The 17,871-nt window shown below is 47.2% G+C and overlaps 1 protein-coding gene across 1 annotated transcript; it reads left to right on the forward strand.

The window, feature by feature from the left end:
- The first annotated feature begins 201 nt into the window (after positions 1-201).
- CCDC97 (coiled-coil domain containing 97) lies at positions 202-4,020 on the forward strand. Its single transcript, XM_072123890.1, has 4 exons — positions 202-702; positions 1,877-2,137; positions 2,878-3,004; positions 3,524-4,020. Exons 1-4 carry the CDS (start codon positions 279-281, stop codon positions 3,678-3,680), a joined length of 969 nt encoding a protein of 322 aa, XP_071979991.1. The 5' UTR covers positions 202-278; the 3' UTR covers positions 3,681-4,020.
- Positions 4,021-17,871: the final 13,851 nt, after the last annotated feature.

Genomic DNA, 17,871 nt, shown 5'->3' on the forward strand with positions numbered 1-17,871 from the left:
TATCTTCTATTCTGGGGCCATCCTGACCCTTCACCCCTTTAAGGTGTCACAGATGAGAAATCCTAATGACCCTTTTTCAGGTCTATTGGATCTGCACCCTGTCATAGTCAGGATCTACGCTCCAACCTCAGGGCTCACCCAAAAGAAGGATGTGTATAGAATATCCTAATTAATAATGTTCATAAATTATCTGTCTCTTTTCTTAATGAGATGTCGGATCAGGACCCCCTGAAAAGGTCCAGAACGAGAGAACGGAAGATGGCGGATGTAATGACGAGATGGACACAAGTATAGATGACGGCAAGGTACTGGCCAAGGCCCTGAAAGTGGCCAGAAATTTAAGTAGTCGTGAAGACCCCATAAGTGAGGAGCGGGCAGTGGTCAGCGGACCCCTCCTGGATATGTTCACCGAGATCAGCGCCAGCCCAGTGCCCATCCGCAGCCAGCAGAAGGGAGAGCCCGAGTTCAGTCCCGAGCAGAAGATGTCCATGCTCCTGGACCTCTACCACACCAAACCTCTGGTCTTCCTGGAGCGCTTCCGCAAGGTCCTCAAAGAAGAGCATCTCCAGTGCTTCAGACACTTATCCGGAGACTACACGGCTGATTTCTACTTCAAGGAGATCCGGAAAGACTCCCTCAAGAAAGTCCATCACACCAAAGTCCGGAACAAGAGGTACGCCGCCCTCCAGCAGCTGATCTCAGGTACGGGAATGTCATGTTATGGCTTCTGCTTCCTCACCATCTCACCATAGACATTCTTAGGACCTATGACAGGGGGTTATTCAGGTGAGGGAACCTGTCAGCAGGTTTTACACCATTAAACTACGAGCCCCTCAGGTCAGGGATGAAACGTCCTTTGTGGAATTCCCTCTTTTTTATGTGACATCTCCCCCGTTTACCTTTATCAGTCACAAAACACCGACCAGCTAAAGGGCTCTGCTCAAAAGTACAAGTCACAAGTGATTAATTTCCTTTAGGCCTCTCCTCAGCTGTTGTAATGCGTTTCCAACGCAAGGAAAACGCAGGCCAAAGCGCGACGTGTGAATGCGGCCTTAAAGATAAGGATCTCATCTTTCAGACCACATCAGGATTATGACTTTGGGAGCTACAGAACTAGATACACAGGCAGCTAAAGACATAGTTGGAGATACAAGCTGCAGCTAAAGATCCATTTCCCACCGATATTTAGCTTCCTGTGTGTCCAGTTCTGTAGATCACAGAACCATAAGCTTGAATGGACCTGAACGATGAGATTTTTATCTTTAACATGACACAAAAACATGACTCATCTCATGTAAAACTGGGGTGAGAAGAGTCTTATTTACCTGACTTTGGGGGAGATTTTTTTTTTTATAGGTTACCGGTTTGGGATTTCACATAGAAGAGGGAATTCTAGAAAGGACATTTCATCCCCTACCTATGGGGCTGATAGTTTAGTGGAATAAAACCTGGTGACAAGGGATTGTCCCAAGATGCTCTCTCCTCTCTACATCAATGGGGATAACCTGCTAACCTTTGGAGGTCGGACCTGGGAAACTCCATTTATTTTTAGGGAAGTGCTGTAAGTGGTAGCCCACGGGTACTTGGAATAGGAGGGCGGTGCCTGCGCCATTTACAGCTCCATTTGTTTATTGGACCAGGAACCCCATTCTTATTAGTGGTCAGACCCCACTAACATGTGATCCCTTTTTCTCAGGATACATGATAATATAATTATGAACAACCCCTTTAAGGGACCTATATTTTCAATGTAGCAAGAATCAGCCCGTGTGTCCTAGTGTTTTCCACCTCATTTGTGGACTTGGTCTCTGAAACATGTTGGTCGGACCAGGGGCCTCATGGAAGAACCTAAAATTGTATGTCCTTCCGTCACCAGGTGGGGAGTATTTCAGTGACGAGCAGATGCGAGCGCGGGACCCCCTGATGTATGAGCACTATGTGGGGCAGTACCAGAGCGAGGAGGAGATCATGTCACAGAACAGCCGGGACATGGCCCAGGCCACATCTCTGTCTGATGTTCTCCTGAACTCGTGCGAGGAGCAGGCCCTGCAGAGGAGGCTGGAGGCGCAGAGGGAGATGGAGCACAACTGCGAGGAGGAGGAGGAGGAATCCGATGATGATGATGACGAAGAGGAAGGTGGGTAAAGTTCACGCGCATTGAAAAAATTATTTTAGGGGCTGGGTTGGTAATGCCCCATGTCAGCAGAGCAGCGGCGCACTCCTGCACCTCCCCTTTAACAGCACTCCCCCACACATGGCTTTGTTCACATGGACATGACTTGTGGAGCTCTGGTTTGGGGAAAACGGGCAGATGGACCCCAACAATCAGACCTTCATCCCTGTGGATAGTGATTGTTGAGTGATGAGCAGAACCGGACTGCAGGTCCATTAGAATTTCAGAACCAGGTGTGTGTGGCTCCAACCCCTCCCGCCGTCAATGTCTGCAATCGGTGCTGTTTCACTCTTTATATGCCGCTGCCAAAGTCATAGGTGACATATAAACTGCGCCGCTGCCCCAATTTTGGGGAGGATTGTTGTTCCTTGATGTCATTGGGAATGACAATCCTCTCCAAAATGGCTTAATTAAGTTCTGCTAAATTCTGCCTTTGACAGCGGTTTTTAAACTGTGTAAACCAGCACCGATTGCTGGTGTCACTGGTCGGGGGGTGTGAGGTTTTGGTACAAAGGACAAGGTTTTAGTATTCTGAGTGGTCCACTCATTACTTGGCAATCTTTCCAAATTTTGTGAACCAATATAACCGCTACAGGTACAACACGGTGTTGTACCTCTGCTGCCACGATGTGACCTCACCTGACCCCTTCTGACTTTGGCACTGGATTTCTTTAATTACATTCTGGGTCATTTGCTCCCTCCAGAGTCTGAACTACAGTCTGAGGAGGAGCGAGAGGTGGACAATGAGGAGAAGGCCCTCATGAGGGAGGAGTTCATCAGCCGCATGCACCAGAGGTTTCTGGATGGAAAAGATCGAGATTTTGACTACAGGTAAGGCCCAGTTCACACTTGCTGTTCTGATATTCTCTCCGTTTAGCCTTCCGTTCCACCTAGAGGCAGGTGTGAACATAGACTTGGTAAGTAAGATTTTGCATCCTGCATATTACTCCTCTGCACTGAGGACTATGAGCTTCTATATGAACATCCATAGGGGGGGGTGTCAGTCATTTGCTTTAATGGCCTGTATCATCCTGGTGCTGATGGTTTTGGGCTGTGAAGGGGATACCCCTCTCCTTTCTGTGTGCAGTGTATGGGAGACATCATAGCAGCTGGTCTCCATACTCCATCACGGAGACGCCAGCGAATAAACCGCTAAAACATGAAAAACACAAGACACATAATGGTCAGTTGCTGTTCATGTTCACAAAATGGACAACCGCTTTATATAAAGTTTATTGAAAGGTGATGTAAGATTGGATCCGTATCCCTCCCCCGGGTAGCCGGTCAGTATTCCCATTTTTTTCTTTTCCGTTATAATCATTCTGTATTTGTGTTATGTTTCTTGATTAGTGAAGTCGACGACAACCCGGACTTTGATAATTTGGACATTGTCAATCGGGACGAAGAAGAGCGTTACTTTGACGACGACAAGGATGAAGGCATCGATGAGATGGAAGCTGAAGAGGATGAAAGGGTGAAGGGACAGGTGAAGGACGGCAGTGAGTGACTGTAGTGTACGTGGGGGCGGCGAGCACCACCTTATCTATCCGAGGCTCTGCAGAGCATCGCGCCTATGCACTGTGGCGGCCTCTAGATGGCAGCACAACGTCAGTCTTTGCTTTCTGGCGTCTCCATAGGGGGGGGGGGGGGTGAATCTTCTCAGCGTTGGACTTTCCACTATAAACATGTTTTTGTTACATCAACAAAAGTTTGGAGACCATTTATGAGCTACATGTGAACATTTTGTTGAAAGAAATGATTTGTTGTACAAAAGACTCTTCTTGTGTTTGTTGAAGCGTTTCTCTTATGTCCATGGATTTTCTGAGCTATAAATGTGTCCTAAGCCATTTCACGTCCCTGACAAATCTATCCGGCAAAGCCGAGTGACAACCGACATGGTCTCCATCCGGCGAGGCAGATTATAGCAAGTTTCCAGGTTATTTCTAGGAATGACCTCGGCATCAGTATCCGACACTCGGGACCCCACAGATCTGCTGATTCCTTCTCATTTTCCTACATATCGGGGTCGATTAGTGTCAGTCTTCGTATGACTTGTGCTACGGTGACATATGTGCAGGTAGGTGTTCCTGGCATTGGCTTTAATGGCTTTGTGACGTATCCTTCCCTCCTGCTCATTTATGACCACAAGTGATTGTATTCATTTCACTATAGCGCCTTTACAATACTTAAAGGGACTTAGTCACCAGATTCTACCCTATTAAACCACCACCATTGCCTCAAGTCCTATGAAAATGAGCAGAGAGGAGTCATATTTTACATGAGATGAGTCATCTTTAGAGGTTAAAGAGGAAGTGTCACTCCAGAGGCCCATATCTGGGACTGTATAGCACCTTGTAATATTAGTTTTCTATCAAAGATGAGAATCATCTCTTTTTAGATGACATCAGGCTTGTTCTGTGACAGGTTCCCTTAGAGCCCTATTAACTGACACCCTACAATTAGCTAAAAATTGTTTCCCTCACATCCCCATAAAATCATCTTTTATCTTACCTGGCATATAGGCCGTGCAGTGGGCATCAGAGGGGGTCTCCCCATGCCTACTCACCATTCAGTACTTCATGTCATGTGACCAGGGTGATGTCATCTAAGATCCTTTGTTCAATGGGAAGCAGGGACTCCTTGCATCTTGTATAACTTTGATACTTGGAGTCCTGTTCTTGGAGCAGTGTTCACATGATGAAATGCGGCTTCCCATGGTCTGTTTCCTGGACCAAACACATTTCTGTGAATAAGCACTAAAAGATGTCGGTGGCATGATTCTACAATCATATCACGTTTTACAGGATGAGATTCTCACATTTACACAAACACCGGAACCACGGTTCAAGGTACTGTCCAGCCCCAGATGGGGACATCTAAAATAACACTCTCCCTGCAGCCTCTAAAAGTGACTCCTCTCGACACAAAAAGTGCTGAGATTTAGCATAAGAGGGGATTCTAGAAAGGAAGTGTCGTGTCCTACCTGAGGGGCTGCTAGTTTAATAGAGTAAAATCTGCTGACAGGTTCCCTTTAACACTCCTCCAGCAGTGAAAGGCATCGGGGTGATCCATGGTGTATCCAGCACAGGGCGCTATCGGACCGGTGCCATTGAGCACATAAGTATAGGATCATGTATCCTCTCCTGTGACATAACCCGAATGTGTGCCCAGACATGAAGAACAGGTGGCAGCGAGCGCCATATCAAGACTAGTGAGTAATGATGACTCCTGGGCACAGAACCAGAACTTAATGGGTCAGACTGCTGAATGGAAATATCTGCGGGATTCCTGTCTCTGATATTACCTGATGTACAGTAACTGGGGATTAGATGTCTGGCCATCGAATGGCTCAGCCATGATGTTACTCTACTTTACGTAACACGGGTGAAGAGTCAGAGATAAGGCACCCAGTCCGGTGGTAAGTGAACCCATGTCACGAGTCATAAAGGTCCCATGAGGTGTCCACTACTAGATATTATACAGAAGTCCCAGGACTCACTATTATTTCACAAACAAAAGGGAAAATTCAATATTTATTACCTCAGCAAGTCATTGGTTAGGGCCTATCTTTTAGGCCTTGTGTGGAACATAGCCGCCATCTTGAAAGCTGCAATATTGGATCAAGTATTTCCAGCAGGAAGGTGGTTGTGTAACGCAATTGCCTCAGAAATTGATTTCCACAATTAGATTACAATATCTGTGGGTCAGCGCATTTCCAAAGCAATGCCTTAAAGGGGTTGGCCAGTTTACCTTTATTAGGTACCTCTATTAGGTAATTTACCTCATGTTTCATGTGTACGTGTGGGGATATTAGGTAATTTACCTCATGTTTCATGTGTACGTGTGGGGATATTAGGTAATTTACCTCATGTTTCTTGTATTTGAGTGTATATGTGTTCGTGTGGGGATATTAGGTAATTTACCTCATGTTTCTTGTATTTGAGTGTATATGTGGATGTCTGGAGATATTAGGTAATTTACCTCATGTTTCATGTGTACGTGTGGGGATATTAGGTAATTTACCTCATGTTTCATGTGTACGTGTGGGGATATTAGGTAATTTACCTCATGGGGGCACTGACCTCCTGCCACCTTGTTATACACAGACATGGGGGCACTGACCTCCTGCCACCTTGTTATACACAGACATGGGGGCACTGACCTCCTGCCACCTTGTTATACACAGACATGGGGACACTGACCTCCTGCCACCTTGTTATACACAGACATGGGGGCACTGACCTCCTGCCACCTTGTTATACACAGACATGGGGGCACTGACCTCCTGCCACCTTGTTATACACAGACATGGGGCACTGACCTCCTGCCACCTTGTTATATACAGACATGGGGGCACTGACCTCCTGCCACCTTGTTATATACAGACATGGGGGTACTGACCTCCTGCCACCTTGTTATACACAGACATGGGGCACTGACCTCCTGCCACCTTGTTATATACAGACATGGGGGCACTGACCTCCTGCCACCTTGTTAAACACAGCACACACTGCACACCTGTGCAGTCACTACACCAGGGCCCCTCTGTGCAGTCACTACACCAGGGCCCCTCTGTGCAGTCACTACACCAGGGCCCCTCTGTGCAGTCACTACACCAGGGCCCCTCTGTGCAGTCACTACACCAGGGCCCCTCTGTGCAGTCACTACACCAGGGCCCCTCTGTGCAGTCACTACACCTGGGCCCCTCTGTGCAGTCACTACACCAGGGCCGCTATCACCCGGGTACAGTAGCACAGGGGGAGCTGGAGACACATAGGAGAATATTTTCCTGGCATGACAAGCTGGCTTTGTGGTTTAGCTGTGTTATTACACTGGCATTTTACTCTAAATATAATCGTGACTAAGAGGCGGATTTTGTCTGTGCCCGTACGTGATGATTACACCCTGGCACCTTTACCCCATCCAGTCCTTCCTACTAGGCTCTCACATTATCAGCTCTGACTTTCCCCCATTGCAGTCTATAATTTTGGCTATATTAATAAACCCATAGACTCGGCTCACAGGGGTCTCCATCCATTGTCCCTAGAAGGCACAGTCCCTAATAAGTTCCCCGCACCTTTTATCCCTAGATGGTCTTCATCTCTAGGACTCTGCAGTATCCTCTCATCTGTGGTCAGTTTGGAGGCATCAGACTTGGCATCGCCCTCCTTCTCGCTGCCAGTAAGCGACCGGTGGGTATTAGTGGGAAGCTTCTGAGAAATGTGGGCACGGGATACACTAGGATTACTGGGCCAGACGTCTTACGGCCGTAGCTTGAATTAAACAGCGCCATCATTTGATATCCAGGACGAGCCTTGAGGTTTTTAGAGTCCCCTCTGATTTTCTACAGGCTGGTGGAATGGAGAGACTCCAGAACCACAGTGTAAAATCCCTGGTGTGTATATGTGCCGAGACATATGGCCACAGGAGGATCTGCAGACAAGATGGTGTTGTCTGTGCGGAGGAGGGGGATTGCTTATTTTTGGCTTCTTCCTCGCTGGTTTGTCTTATATTATAGTAGGATCACTCAATAATCTAATTTATGGGGAAGCCAGACAGGTCTGTCTGTAGGACGCCATGTTTGATTTGTGGTTCTTTGGTTTGTAAAAGAAAAGTCTGACAGAGATTAAGGAGACATCTCGGGGTCTTATGTCCACAACTGGATAAACATATGGCCAGGAATAAGGCCAGATCCGGAATAATATCTATGGCTCCAATGTTTGCTTCTTCAATAAGACCACTGACGGGACAACCAGACACGCTCTTGCTGACCTCATCGCTTTTTCTGCTTCACCGATGCTGCTCTTCCACCCTCCTCCATTTTATCATCTTCCTGTTCTTTTTCCTTATTGTCTTGTTATCTGCTTCCAATGTTCTCCATCTGCTTTGGTGCCCTTTACTCCCGGCTGCCAATTACATGTCCAACCGTGTCTCCCTCATATTTCTGTCACATTTTTGCCTTTTACTTTTGCTTCTTACCGCAATGCCATATTTATTGCATTTCAACTATTGCTTTCTCCTTGTCCTCCCTCTTTCTTGTCACCTCTCTGTCCCTCCTCTACTATGTTCTCCCTACCACTAATGTCCTCTCTTTCTTGTCACCTCTCTGTCCGTCCTCTACTATATTCTCCCTACCACTAATGTCCTCTCTCTTTCTTGTCACCTCTCTGTCCCTCCTCTACTATGTTCTCCCTACCACTCATGTCCTCCCTCTTTCTTGTCACCTCTGTCCCTCCTCTACTATGTTCTCCCTACCACTAATGTCCTCTCTCTTTCTTGTCACCTCTCTGTCCCTCCTCTACTATGTTCTCCCTACCACTCATGTCCTCCCTCTTTCTTGTCACCTCTCTGTCCCTCCTCTACTATGTTCTCCCTACCACTAATGTCCTCTCTCTTTCTTGTCACCTCTCTGTCTATCCTCTACTATATTCTCCCTACCACTAATGTCCTCTCTCTTTCTTGTCACCTCTCTGTCCCTCCTCTACTATGTTCTCCCTACCACTCATGTCCTCCCTCTTTCTTGTCACCTCTGTCCCTCCTCTACTATGTTCTCCCTACCACTAATGTCCTCTCTCTTTCTTGTCACCTCTCTGTCCCTCCTCTACTATGTTCTCCCTACCACTCATGTCCTCCCTCTTTCTTGTCACCTCTCTGTCTCTCCTTTACTGTGTTCTTCCTACCACTAATGTCCTCTCTCTTTCTTGTCACCTCTCTGTCCCTCCTCTACTATGTTCTCCCTACCACTAATGTCCTCTCTCTTTCTTGTCACCTCTCTGTCCCTCCTCTACTATGTTCTCCCTACCACTCATGTCCTCCCTCTTTCTTGTCACCTCTCTGTCTCTCCTTTACTGTGTTCTTCCTACCACTAATGTCCTCTCTCTTTCTTGTCACCTCTCTGTCCCTCCTCTACTATGTTCTCCCTACCACTCATGTCCTCCCTCTTTCTTGTCACCTCTCTGTCTCTCCTTTACTGTGTTCTTCCTACCACTAATGTCCTCTCTCTTTCTTGTCACCTCTCTGTCCCTCCTCTACTATGTTCTCCCTACCACTCATGTCCTTTCCATTTCTTGTCACCTCTCTGTCCCTCCTCTACTATACTCTCCCTACCACTCATGTCCTCTCTCTTTCTTGTCACCTCTCTGTCCCTCCTCTACTATGTTCTCCCTACCACTCATGTCCTCTCTCTTTCTTGTCACCTCTCTGTCTCTCCTTTACTGTGTTCTTCCTACCACTAATGTCCTCTCTCTTTCTTGTCACCTCTCTGTCCCTCTTCTGTGTTCCTCCCTGCTAACCCTGTCCACCCTCTGCTATCATACCCTTCTCCACCATGTCCCTTTTCATTCTATCTCTGTATTTTCACAGTTGGTTTTTGCTTTGCACCTCCTTGTCACCTCTCTGTCCCTCCTCTACTATGTTCTTCCCTACCACTCATGACCTCCCTCTTTCTTATCACCTTTCTGTCTCTCCTTTACTATGTTCTCCCTACCACTAATGTCCTCTCTCTTTCTTGTCACCTCTCTGTCCCTCCTCTACTATGTTCTCCCTACCACTAATGTCCTCCCTCTTTCTTGTCACCTCTATGTCCCTCCTCTACTATGTCCTCCGTACTGCTCATGTCCTCTCGGCTTTCATGCCCCTTTCTACCATCTCGCTTTGCATCTTACCCTTATACCAAATTAATTACATCTCCACTCTTGCTGTCTCTTTGCTTTGCACCTCGTTGTCACCTACCTGTCCCTCACTACTAGGACCCCTCTCCTTCTCCCCTTCTGATTGTTACTTACTCACACCCTTGGCCCCATACGTCCCTGTCTCTTCTGCCTCCTCCTGACCTCCATGATGAATGGACTGGGATTTGTGTGACACCTCGGATCAGGAGTTGGGATTATAACACGGGAAGCTATGAATACTTCCACCTCTCAGTCCTCTGTGATGAGGTGGCGAGTGTAACACCATCTTTCCTGTGTTTGATTTAATACTTTAGTTATGGATATCTCCTTTTTTGGGTTCTAAGGTTCCCGGGATTCTGCGGTCTTGTGCAGATACATTGCACAGCTCTCAGCAATGTTCCCCTGCACAGCCCTGACTCAATCCATGCACAACTCTCTCCTCGCTGAGTCACTGCTGGTGTCATGCACAGAGCAATGCGGTCCCAAGGGTCGCCTTGTCCATGACCACGCATGACCAAGCCAATGTGAATACGTCCTTACTAATGCTATGAACTGACGTTAGCAGGGCATGATAGCACTTGTAGTCCCACAGCTGTGGAGTCGTACTGCAGGCTGAATTGCCCTATTATCCACCCACACCCGACCAGCCACTAAATATGATATTACCCTGAGAATTCAGAACATATTCCCCCGCACCTCCATTACCCCCCTCCTCTGCCCCAGGGTGGGAATTAAGGAATTTTTGGAATCTGAGTTATTTCAAACACCAAGGAAGAATCACCAGGGGGACATAATTATATACTTATATCAATAGATATTTATAGATACAGTTTTCCAGCAGCTTATTAATTACCTTGTGGGCTGCTGACACATCTCAGAGGGGGGAAAGTTCTGTTATATCGTAAGACTGAAGTATGGAGATAAAATATGTTTCTGAAAGTTTGTTTTAGTTTTTATTTTATGTATATAAGTAGCACCACTCTAGTGTGCAGGCTGTGTCTGGTATTGCAGGGGTGCTCTATATACATCAAATCTCTCCACTTGCTGCCACCACTAGGGGGAGTGATTTGTATACAGCTTACATTTCAGTTATTTGGAGCTGTAAATCTTAGCCCAACTTTTACCAAGCTCTAAAAGGAGAAGATCATTATCTATAGGCACTTTTAAGCTTGTTTGAATCCTAAAGTCACCTGGAAATGTGTGACATCATTGTCCTCGCATTTACACATAGCATTAGGGCAGCATAGTGGCTCAGTGGTTAGCATTACAGCATTGTAGCACGGTGGCTCAGTGGTTAGCATTACAGCCTTGCAGCATGGTGGCTCAGTGGTTAGCATTACAGCCTTGTAGCACGGTGGCTCAGTGGTTAGCATTACAGCCTTGCAGCACGGTGGCTCAGTGGTTAGCATTACAGCCTTGCATCACAGTGGCTCAGTGGTTAGCCTTACAGCCTTGCAGAGCTGGGGACCTGGGTTCATGTCCCAAGGTCAACTTCTGCATGTATGTTTTCTCCGTGTTTGTGTGGGATCCCTCCGGGTCCTCCGGTTTCCTCCCACACTCTAAAACACACTAGTAAGTTGATTAGATTGTGAGCCCCATTGGGACAGGGACTGATTTGGAAAACTCATTATTATGAGAATTATTATTAGAATTATTATTAGAATTAGTCAATCGGATATTTATCCATACAAAGTCTCCATGAGGACAATGAATTTGCAAGTAATAAGAATATCTCAGTGTTGTAGCCTAAGGCTTTGTGCCTGTAATTTCAAGTCATCATATCTCAGTCTATAATAATGCAGGCTCATGTGGCCTACAGCTATTCCTACTGTCTTCCACATGTACATGCACACCTGGAAGCTTTATCCACTGTAGTTTGGCTCATATTCGCTTCAATAGAAGCTGACTTGCAGTACCTCAGAATGGCCACCATGTAGTCGATGGAGCTGTCTTCTCATGGTTTTTCCGTGTAGCACAATCTCAAAATGTCAATAGATCTCCACTATGTTACTCCTGGAGGACCCCTTTAATGTAATAGACTATACTTATTACCCATCCTGACTAAATACCCACCTCTCCTCCATAGTCCTGACACTAGGGCTGTAGTTTCGCCAAGAAGGTATAGAGGTGCACAAGTCCTCACACCGCTTTTCCGGACTCCTGAAAGGTAACATATGGTGGTTCCTCAGGAAATAATGTCAGATCCCTTTAAGGCGCAGACATGGCAGAATTTCCTGTCGCCGGGGGAATAGAAGAATCTCTTGGACGCAGAGTAAATGTAAAGTTCTTGAAACGTTTCCCACTTGTCACTTTCTCCTGAGACTTTTTGTTTTACCACAAAAGCCAGAATGTAATTGTGTTTGTGGGAAACTTCCTGTGATGAGGACTCGTCCGTCTCCCCCCTCCGCCTGTCTGATCTGTGACTGTATATACACATGGATGGAGACCCACCAGGGAGAGACCTGCCCGGCCTCCCACGTGTCTCTCCGGCCGCTCTGACACATTCCTATCCTCATCCAGATGCCAGGGGCATCCCACAAAGGCTTCCTCATCGAAATCCATATCCTCCATGCAGGACTGATTATATATAATGTATATGGAAGGTTTCCACATCTACTAGCCAGCGTGTCTACAGAGAACATCACCCACAACGTCTGCACATTTTAAGGGGTGGCACAATGTACTGAAGAACCTAACGTCCGCAAAAGTTTCTCAGCGTGTCCACCGGGGCTGAGAATCATATGTAGTGACTATCCATGACCGAGACACTACAGAAAAGCATCTCCTGAAGTAATGGCATCCCAGGAGCTTCACCAGAGGTCACAGTGGGCACAGAAGTCCGTCCGTAACCAGGGGTTGTATTGGTAAGCAGGTATGGGTCTGCTGTGCCTCCTCACAGTCTAGTATGTATTCCTCTTAGGATAAAGTGCCACCTCGAGGGCCACACAACAGTAGAAATAAAGTAAAAGATCATTTTTAAAGTAAGACGGGTCATCTTTACCTTTTCCACACGTCTCATAGGAAGAGGGAAAACTTCTGACACTTGGATAATCTTCCAAGAGTCCACCACTTTATTTCTGACAGGCCACTTCCTAGACCCCATGGAAGCGATATCCTGAGGAACAGGCCCCCCAGACTCAGCTATACTAAACCTTCAGATGTTTTGGCCTTCAGCTTGTCTAACGACTAGTTCCTCAGGCTCTTCACGTTCTTCTCTCGCCAAGACGCTATCAGTTCTGCTCTCCAGCTTATCTCATGGGTGATCTTTTAGGTCAGACACCTGGTTGATGGGTGACTTTGGTAAAAAGGCTACAACCAGCCTTGTATTCCAACTACAGGCATTACAAGATAGGTTCTTTAGGGTTGTTCTTAAGTTGAACTTGTATGTAAGTGGGAACTGTATATTTTATAATTGTAACTCCAGGCAAAAAGTTTTCTACATTTTTTGCTGTTATGAGAACAAGGATTATCAGTAAAGCTTCATTACAGACACCTTACAGCTGATCATTTCAGTCTGGGACTATAGTAAAGCATCCCAGGAGCTTCACCAGAGGTCACAGTGGGCAGAGAGGTCCGTCTGTAACTAGGGGTCTGTCACGGGTGCTCCCGCGACCCATATAAAGGGTCGCGGGCTCACCCGTGCCCCTCTGGCTGCCGCACGCCCACCATCCTTACCGGTCCTGGCTCCTGTCTGCACTACCTCGGCCGTGCGCGTGCGTCCCCGACTCTTATGGCACGTACCTGCTGGCTTCGGAAGATTTAAAGGGCCAGCTCATCGTTAATTGGCGCTGGCCATTTCCCAGAAGACCATTTAAGCTGGCCTCTCCCTGCATAACCTGCTGGATCTTTGTGCTTCATGCCTCTGATAAAGCTAGTACTGTTGCCTCGGACCACCGCGGACAAGGTCGCTCCTGTGGAACGACCTGGTGGTACCACGCCACAGCAAGTCCAACCTGCTTTGCAGCGGGCTCTGGTGAAAACCGGGGGCCACTTAGACTCCGGTCCCAGGTGTCGGCTTGTGTCATCGTCTGCGGTGGTCCTTGGGGTCGGGCGCCTGTAGTAGTAGACAAGCCCTTTTGTAAAGTAGACCTGTTAGGCTATATTCACACTGCCGTGAGCCTGCCGCTCCGTAGCACGGCGGGCACACGGCAGCGCGGGGAGAGGAGGAGGAGGTGAGTGCCGCTCACCCCCGCCCCTCTCCATAGGAAGTTATGGCGCACGGCGCCGTAATACGGGAAAAGATAGGACATGTCCTATCTTTTCCCGGGCTACGGAGCGGTACGGTGCCGCACGTGTGCGGCACAGTACCGCTCCTGTACAGGGCCGTGAGCCCATAGAAGTGTATGTGGGACGTCCCCCATACATGTGTGCGCATGTAGCCTTATACAAGGGTTTTAGGATTGTCTTATGGTGGGAAAGGATAACAGGTGACCCCCATCTGAGAAGGAACCCATGTGGGAAAAGTAGAGAATCTAGATTTCCTGTTTTAGGATATAATAGGGAGATGTGGGCGGATACATTAACATGTGGTCGGCCACAAAAACTCTCCAGCTGTTGTGAAGACTTCAAGATGAACCATATGTGAACCTGCCAAGTATTACCGATGGTCTACTACCATTGGGGGGTGTTACCGGAATTCCCAATCTTTTAATGGAATTTGGCAGTGTCCTGGTGGGAAAGAAAGCCGGGACAGTTGGTGGTCTTTACTCCAAATACCTGTAGGTTTGGGTGGTCTCCCACATGACGTCCGCATCATAGACGATAAAACAATTTCGATAATTAACTAATGAAAGTCTGATGTCTTCTGGCAGACCTCAGCTGTGACTACCTCACATCTCACCGCCCGGAGGGGCAGCGGCAGATTGTGTTCAGAAATGATATCTCTCGACAGCTCATCCTGAGGTCAGATAAGTTGAGAGCAAAGTTAACTCTTCAAGGGTTCTTGGTTGCGGGGATTAGAGATGTTGTGTTTCAAGAATCTTATAGGAACGAAGAAGACTTGTCGTAGAGGAGCCTAAGGTGATGAGCTCTCAGCTGGTGGTCTGGTGAGGAGGCTGGTGGGAGAAGCAGGAGGAGACATTCCTGTATCCAGACCTGATCTGTGACACTGACCATGGATGTGTCATCTTAAGGAGATCACACAAGTCTCAGAGGTTCTTCTACTGAGTCCAGAATTCTCCGGAGATCTTGTAGACGCCATCTTATCTGGCCTTTCTTTCGTCAGTCTTGTTTCTTGTCCGCCTCTGCCTCTTGTTAATGGCTTTTCGACAGACGCGTCTTGTGTAGTGTCGACGTGTTGTTGTATTTGCTCTCCATGGTCTCATAGATGTTCACTCCAGATTTTCATTGGTTCGATTGACAAGTATCAGTCCACAAAGAAGCAGAACCTACAGACTGAAAAAATCTCTAAAAGTATCGCTGCTTCTCATAGAGATTCTTATATTAAATTTATCTTTGCAAGAATATGGCTGAATTTATAGATTGTTTAAAGAGGACCTGACTGATAACACCTGTTACAAGTCCTCCCCATATCATCTAATATTAGCTACAAGTGAGGCCCTGTACCTTAATTACATCAATTTTTATTATATTCAAATTAGCTTTTCTGACTCATGTCTAGTGACTTTGAATCTTCTCTCTCCCAGGCTACCAGTAAACCACGCCCCTTATTCTGACTGACAGTTCTGTGTCTCCCCAATTCACTTCCCTGCCTCCTTGTACAGACATATAAAGCTCTATTTACTGATAGGAAATATTGGGGCACATTTACTTACCCGGTCCAGTCGTGATCCAGCGGCTCGTTCTCCGACGCTGATTCGGGTTCTGCCGGGATTAACTAAGGTCGTGCGCCCGATATATCTATCACTATCTATCTATCTATCTCATATCTATCTACCTCATATATATCTATCTATCTATCTATCTCATATCTATCTATCTACCTCATATATATCTATCTATCCATCTATCTATCTATCTATCTATCTATCTATATCTATCTATCTATCTATCTATCTATCTATCTATCTATCTATCTATCATCTATCTATCTATCTATCTATCTATCTATCTATCTATCTCATATCTATCTATCTATCTATCTTTCTATCTATCTCATATGTATGTATCTCGCTCTTGGTGTGGGGTCTGTACATGACTACAGGCGCTGCTGTTATTTGGGTTACCATGGAGACCTGTGAAGTTGTCCTGGGCCAGATAACTCCATACAGATGTGGGTAGAGCGTCCGGGGGTCCGGCTATGTGTCACAATCCTTTTTGAAGTCTTATTCTCTATAATCACACAGTGTGTAGGACCCCCGAGTCTCACAGGTGCCTCCTTTCTTGTGGGTTTATTTCTGTTTGTGTATATGGGGCAGCTGCGCTTTATGGGAACAGCTGAGAGCGTGTATGTGTGTCCCAGGGTATAGGGGGCCGGGCTCCCCAGAGAGCCCCTCACACTAAGGCATTTTTACGTCAAACTGAAGGCTTTGGAGTGAGTCTTAAAGTTATCCCCTACTATTCACAGGACAATAGTAGAGATAACACTAGAACCCCCCACCAGTGATGAGAGCAGAGGTCCCATGACACTGAAAAATTAGTGCAGTGGGTCAAGAAGGAGTATAATAGAGGAGGACCCTGCCCATAAGAGCTGACACTCTACAGGAGAGAGGACCCTGCCCATAAGAGCTTACACCCCCTAGGAGAGAGGACCCTGAACATAAGAGCTTACACTCTACAGGAGAGAGGACCATGGGCATAAGAGCTTACACTCTACAGGAGAGAGGCCCCTGCCCATAAGAGCTTACACTCTACAGGAGAGAGGCCCCTACCCTTAAGAGCTTACACTCTACAGGAGAGAGGACCCTGCCCATAAGAGCTTACACTCTACAGGAGAGAGGACCCTGCCCATAAGAGCTTACACTCTACAGGAAAGAGGACCCTAGCCATAAGAGCTTACACTCTACAGGAGAGAGGACCCTGCCCATAAGAGCTTACACTCTACAGGAGAGAGGACCCTGAACATAAGAGCTTACACTCTACAGGAGAGAGGTCCCTGCCCATAAGAGCTTACACTCTACAGGAGAGAGGACCCTGAACATAAGAGCTTACACTCTACAGGAGAGAGGACCCTGCCCATAAGAGCTTACACTCTACAGGAGAGAGGACCCTGCCCATAAGAGCTTACACTCTACAGGAGAGAGGACCCTGCCCATAAGAGCTTACACTCTACAGGAGAGAAAACCGTGCCCATAAGAGCTTACACTCTACAGGACAGAGGACCCTGCCCATAAGAGCTTACACTCTACAGGACAGAGGACCCTGCCCATAAGAGCTTACACTCTACAGGAGAGAGGACCCTGCCCATAAGAGCTTACACTGTACAGGAGAGAGGCCCCTGCCCATAAGAGCTTACACTCTACAGGAGAGAGGCCCCTGCCCATAAGAGCTTACACTCTACAGGAAAGAAGACCCTGCCCATAAGAGCTTACACTCTACAGGAGAGAGGACCGTGCCCATAAGAGCTTACACTCTACAGGAGAGAGGACCCTAGCCATAAGAGCTTACACTCTACAGGAGAGAGGACCCTGCCCATAAGAGCTTACACTCTACAGGAGAGAGGACCCTGCTCATAAGAGCTTACACTCTACAGGAGAGAGGTCCCTGCCCATAAGAGCTTACACTCTACAGGAGAGAGGACCCTGCCCATAAGAGCTTACACTCTACAGGAGAGAGGACCCTGTTCATAAGAGCTTACACTCTACAGGAGAGAGGACCCTGAACATAAGAGCTTACACTCTACAGGAGAGAGGACCCTGAACATAAGAGCTTACACTCTACAGGAGAGAGGACCCTGCCCATAAGAGCTTACACTCTACAGGAGAGAGGACCCTGACCATAAGAGCTTACACTCTACAGGAGAGAGGACCCTGTCCATAAGAGTTTACACTCCACAGGAGAGAGAGGACCCTGCCCATAAGAGCTTACACTCTACAGGAGAGAGGACCCTGCCCATAAGAGCTTACACTC

The sequence above is a fragment of the Engystomops pustulosus genome, chromosome 9 (genome assembly GCF_040894005.1).
Source record: "Engystomops pustulosus chromosome 9, aEngPut4.maternal, whole genome shotgun sequence".
Taxonomy (NCBI): Eukaryota; Metazoa; Chordata; class Amphibia; order Anura; family Leptodactylidae; genus Engystomops; species Engystomops pustulosus.

Excerpts from the sequence above, each read along its gene's own strand:
- CCDC97 (XM_072123890.1), top strand. The coding sequence starts at position 279 with ATGGACACAAGTATAGATGACGGCAAGGTACTGGCCAAGGCCCTGAAA. Across the intron at positions 2,138-2,877 it reads TGATGATGACGAAGAGGAAG|AGTCTGAACTACAGTCTGAG; the intron begins GTGGGTAAAGTT and ends TGCTCCCTCCAG. Across the intron at positions 3,005-3,523 it reads GATCGAGATTTTGACTACAG|TGAAGTCGACGACAACCCGG; the intron begins GTAAGGCCCAGT and ends TTTCTTGATTAG.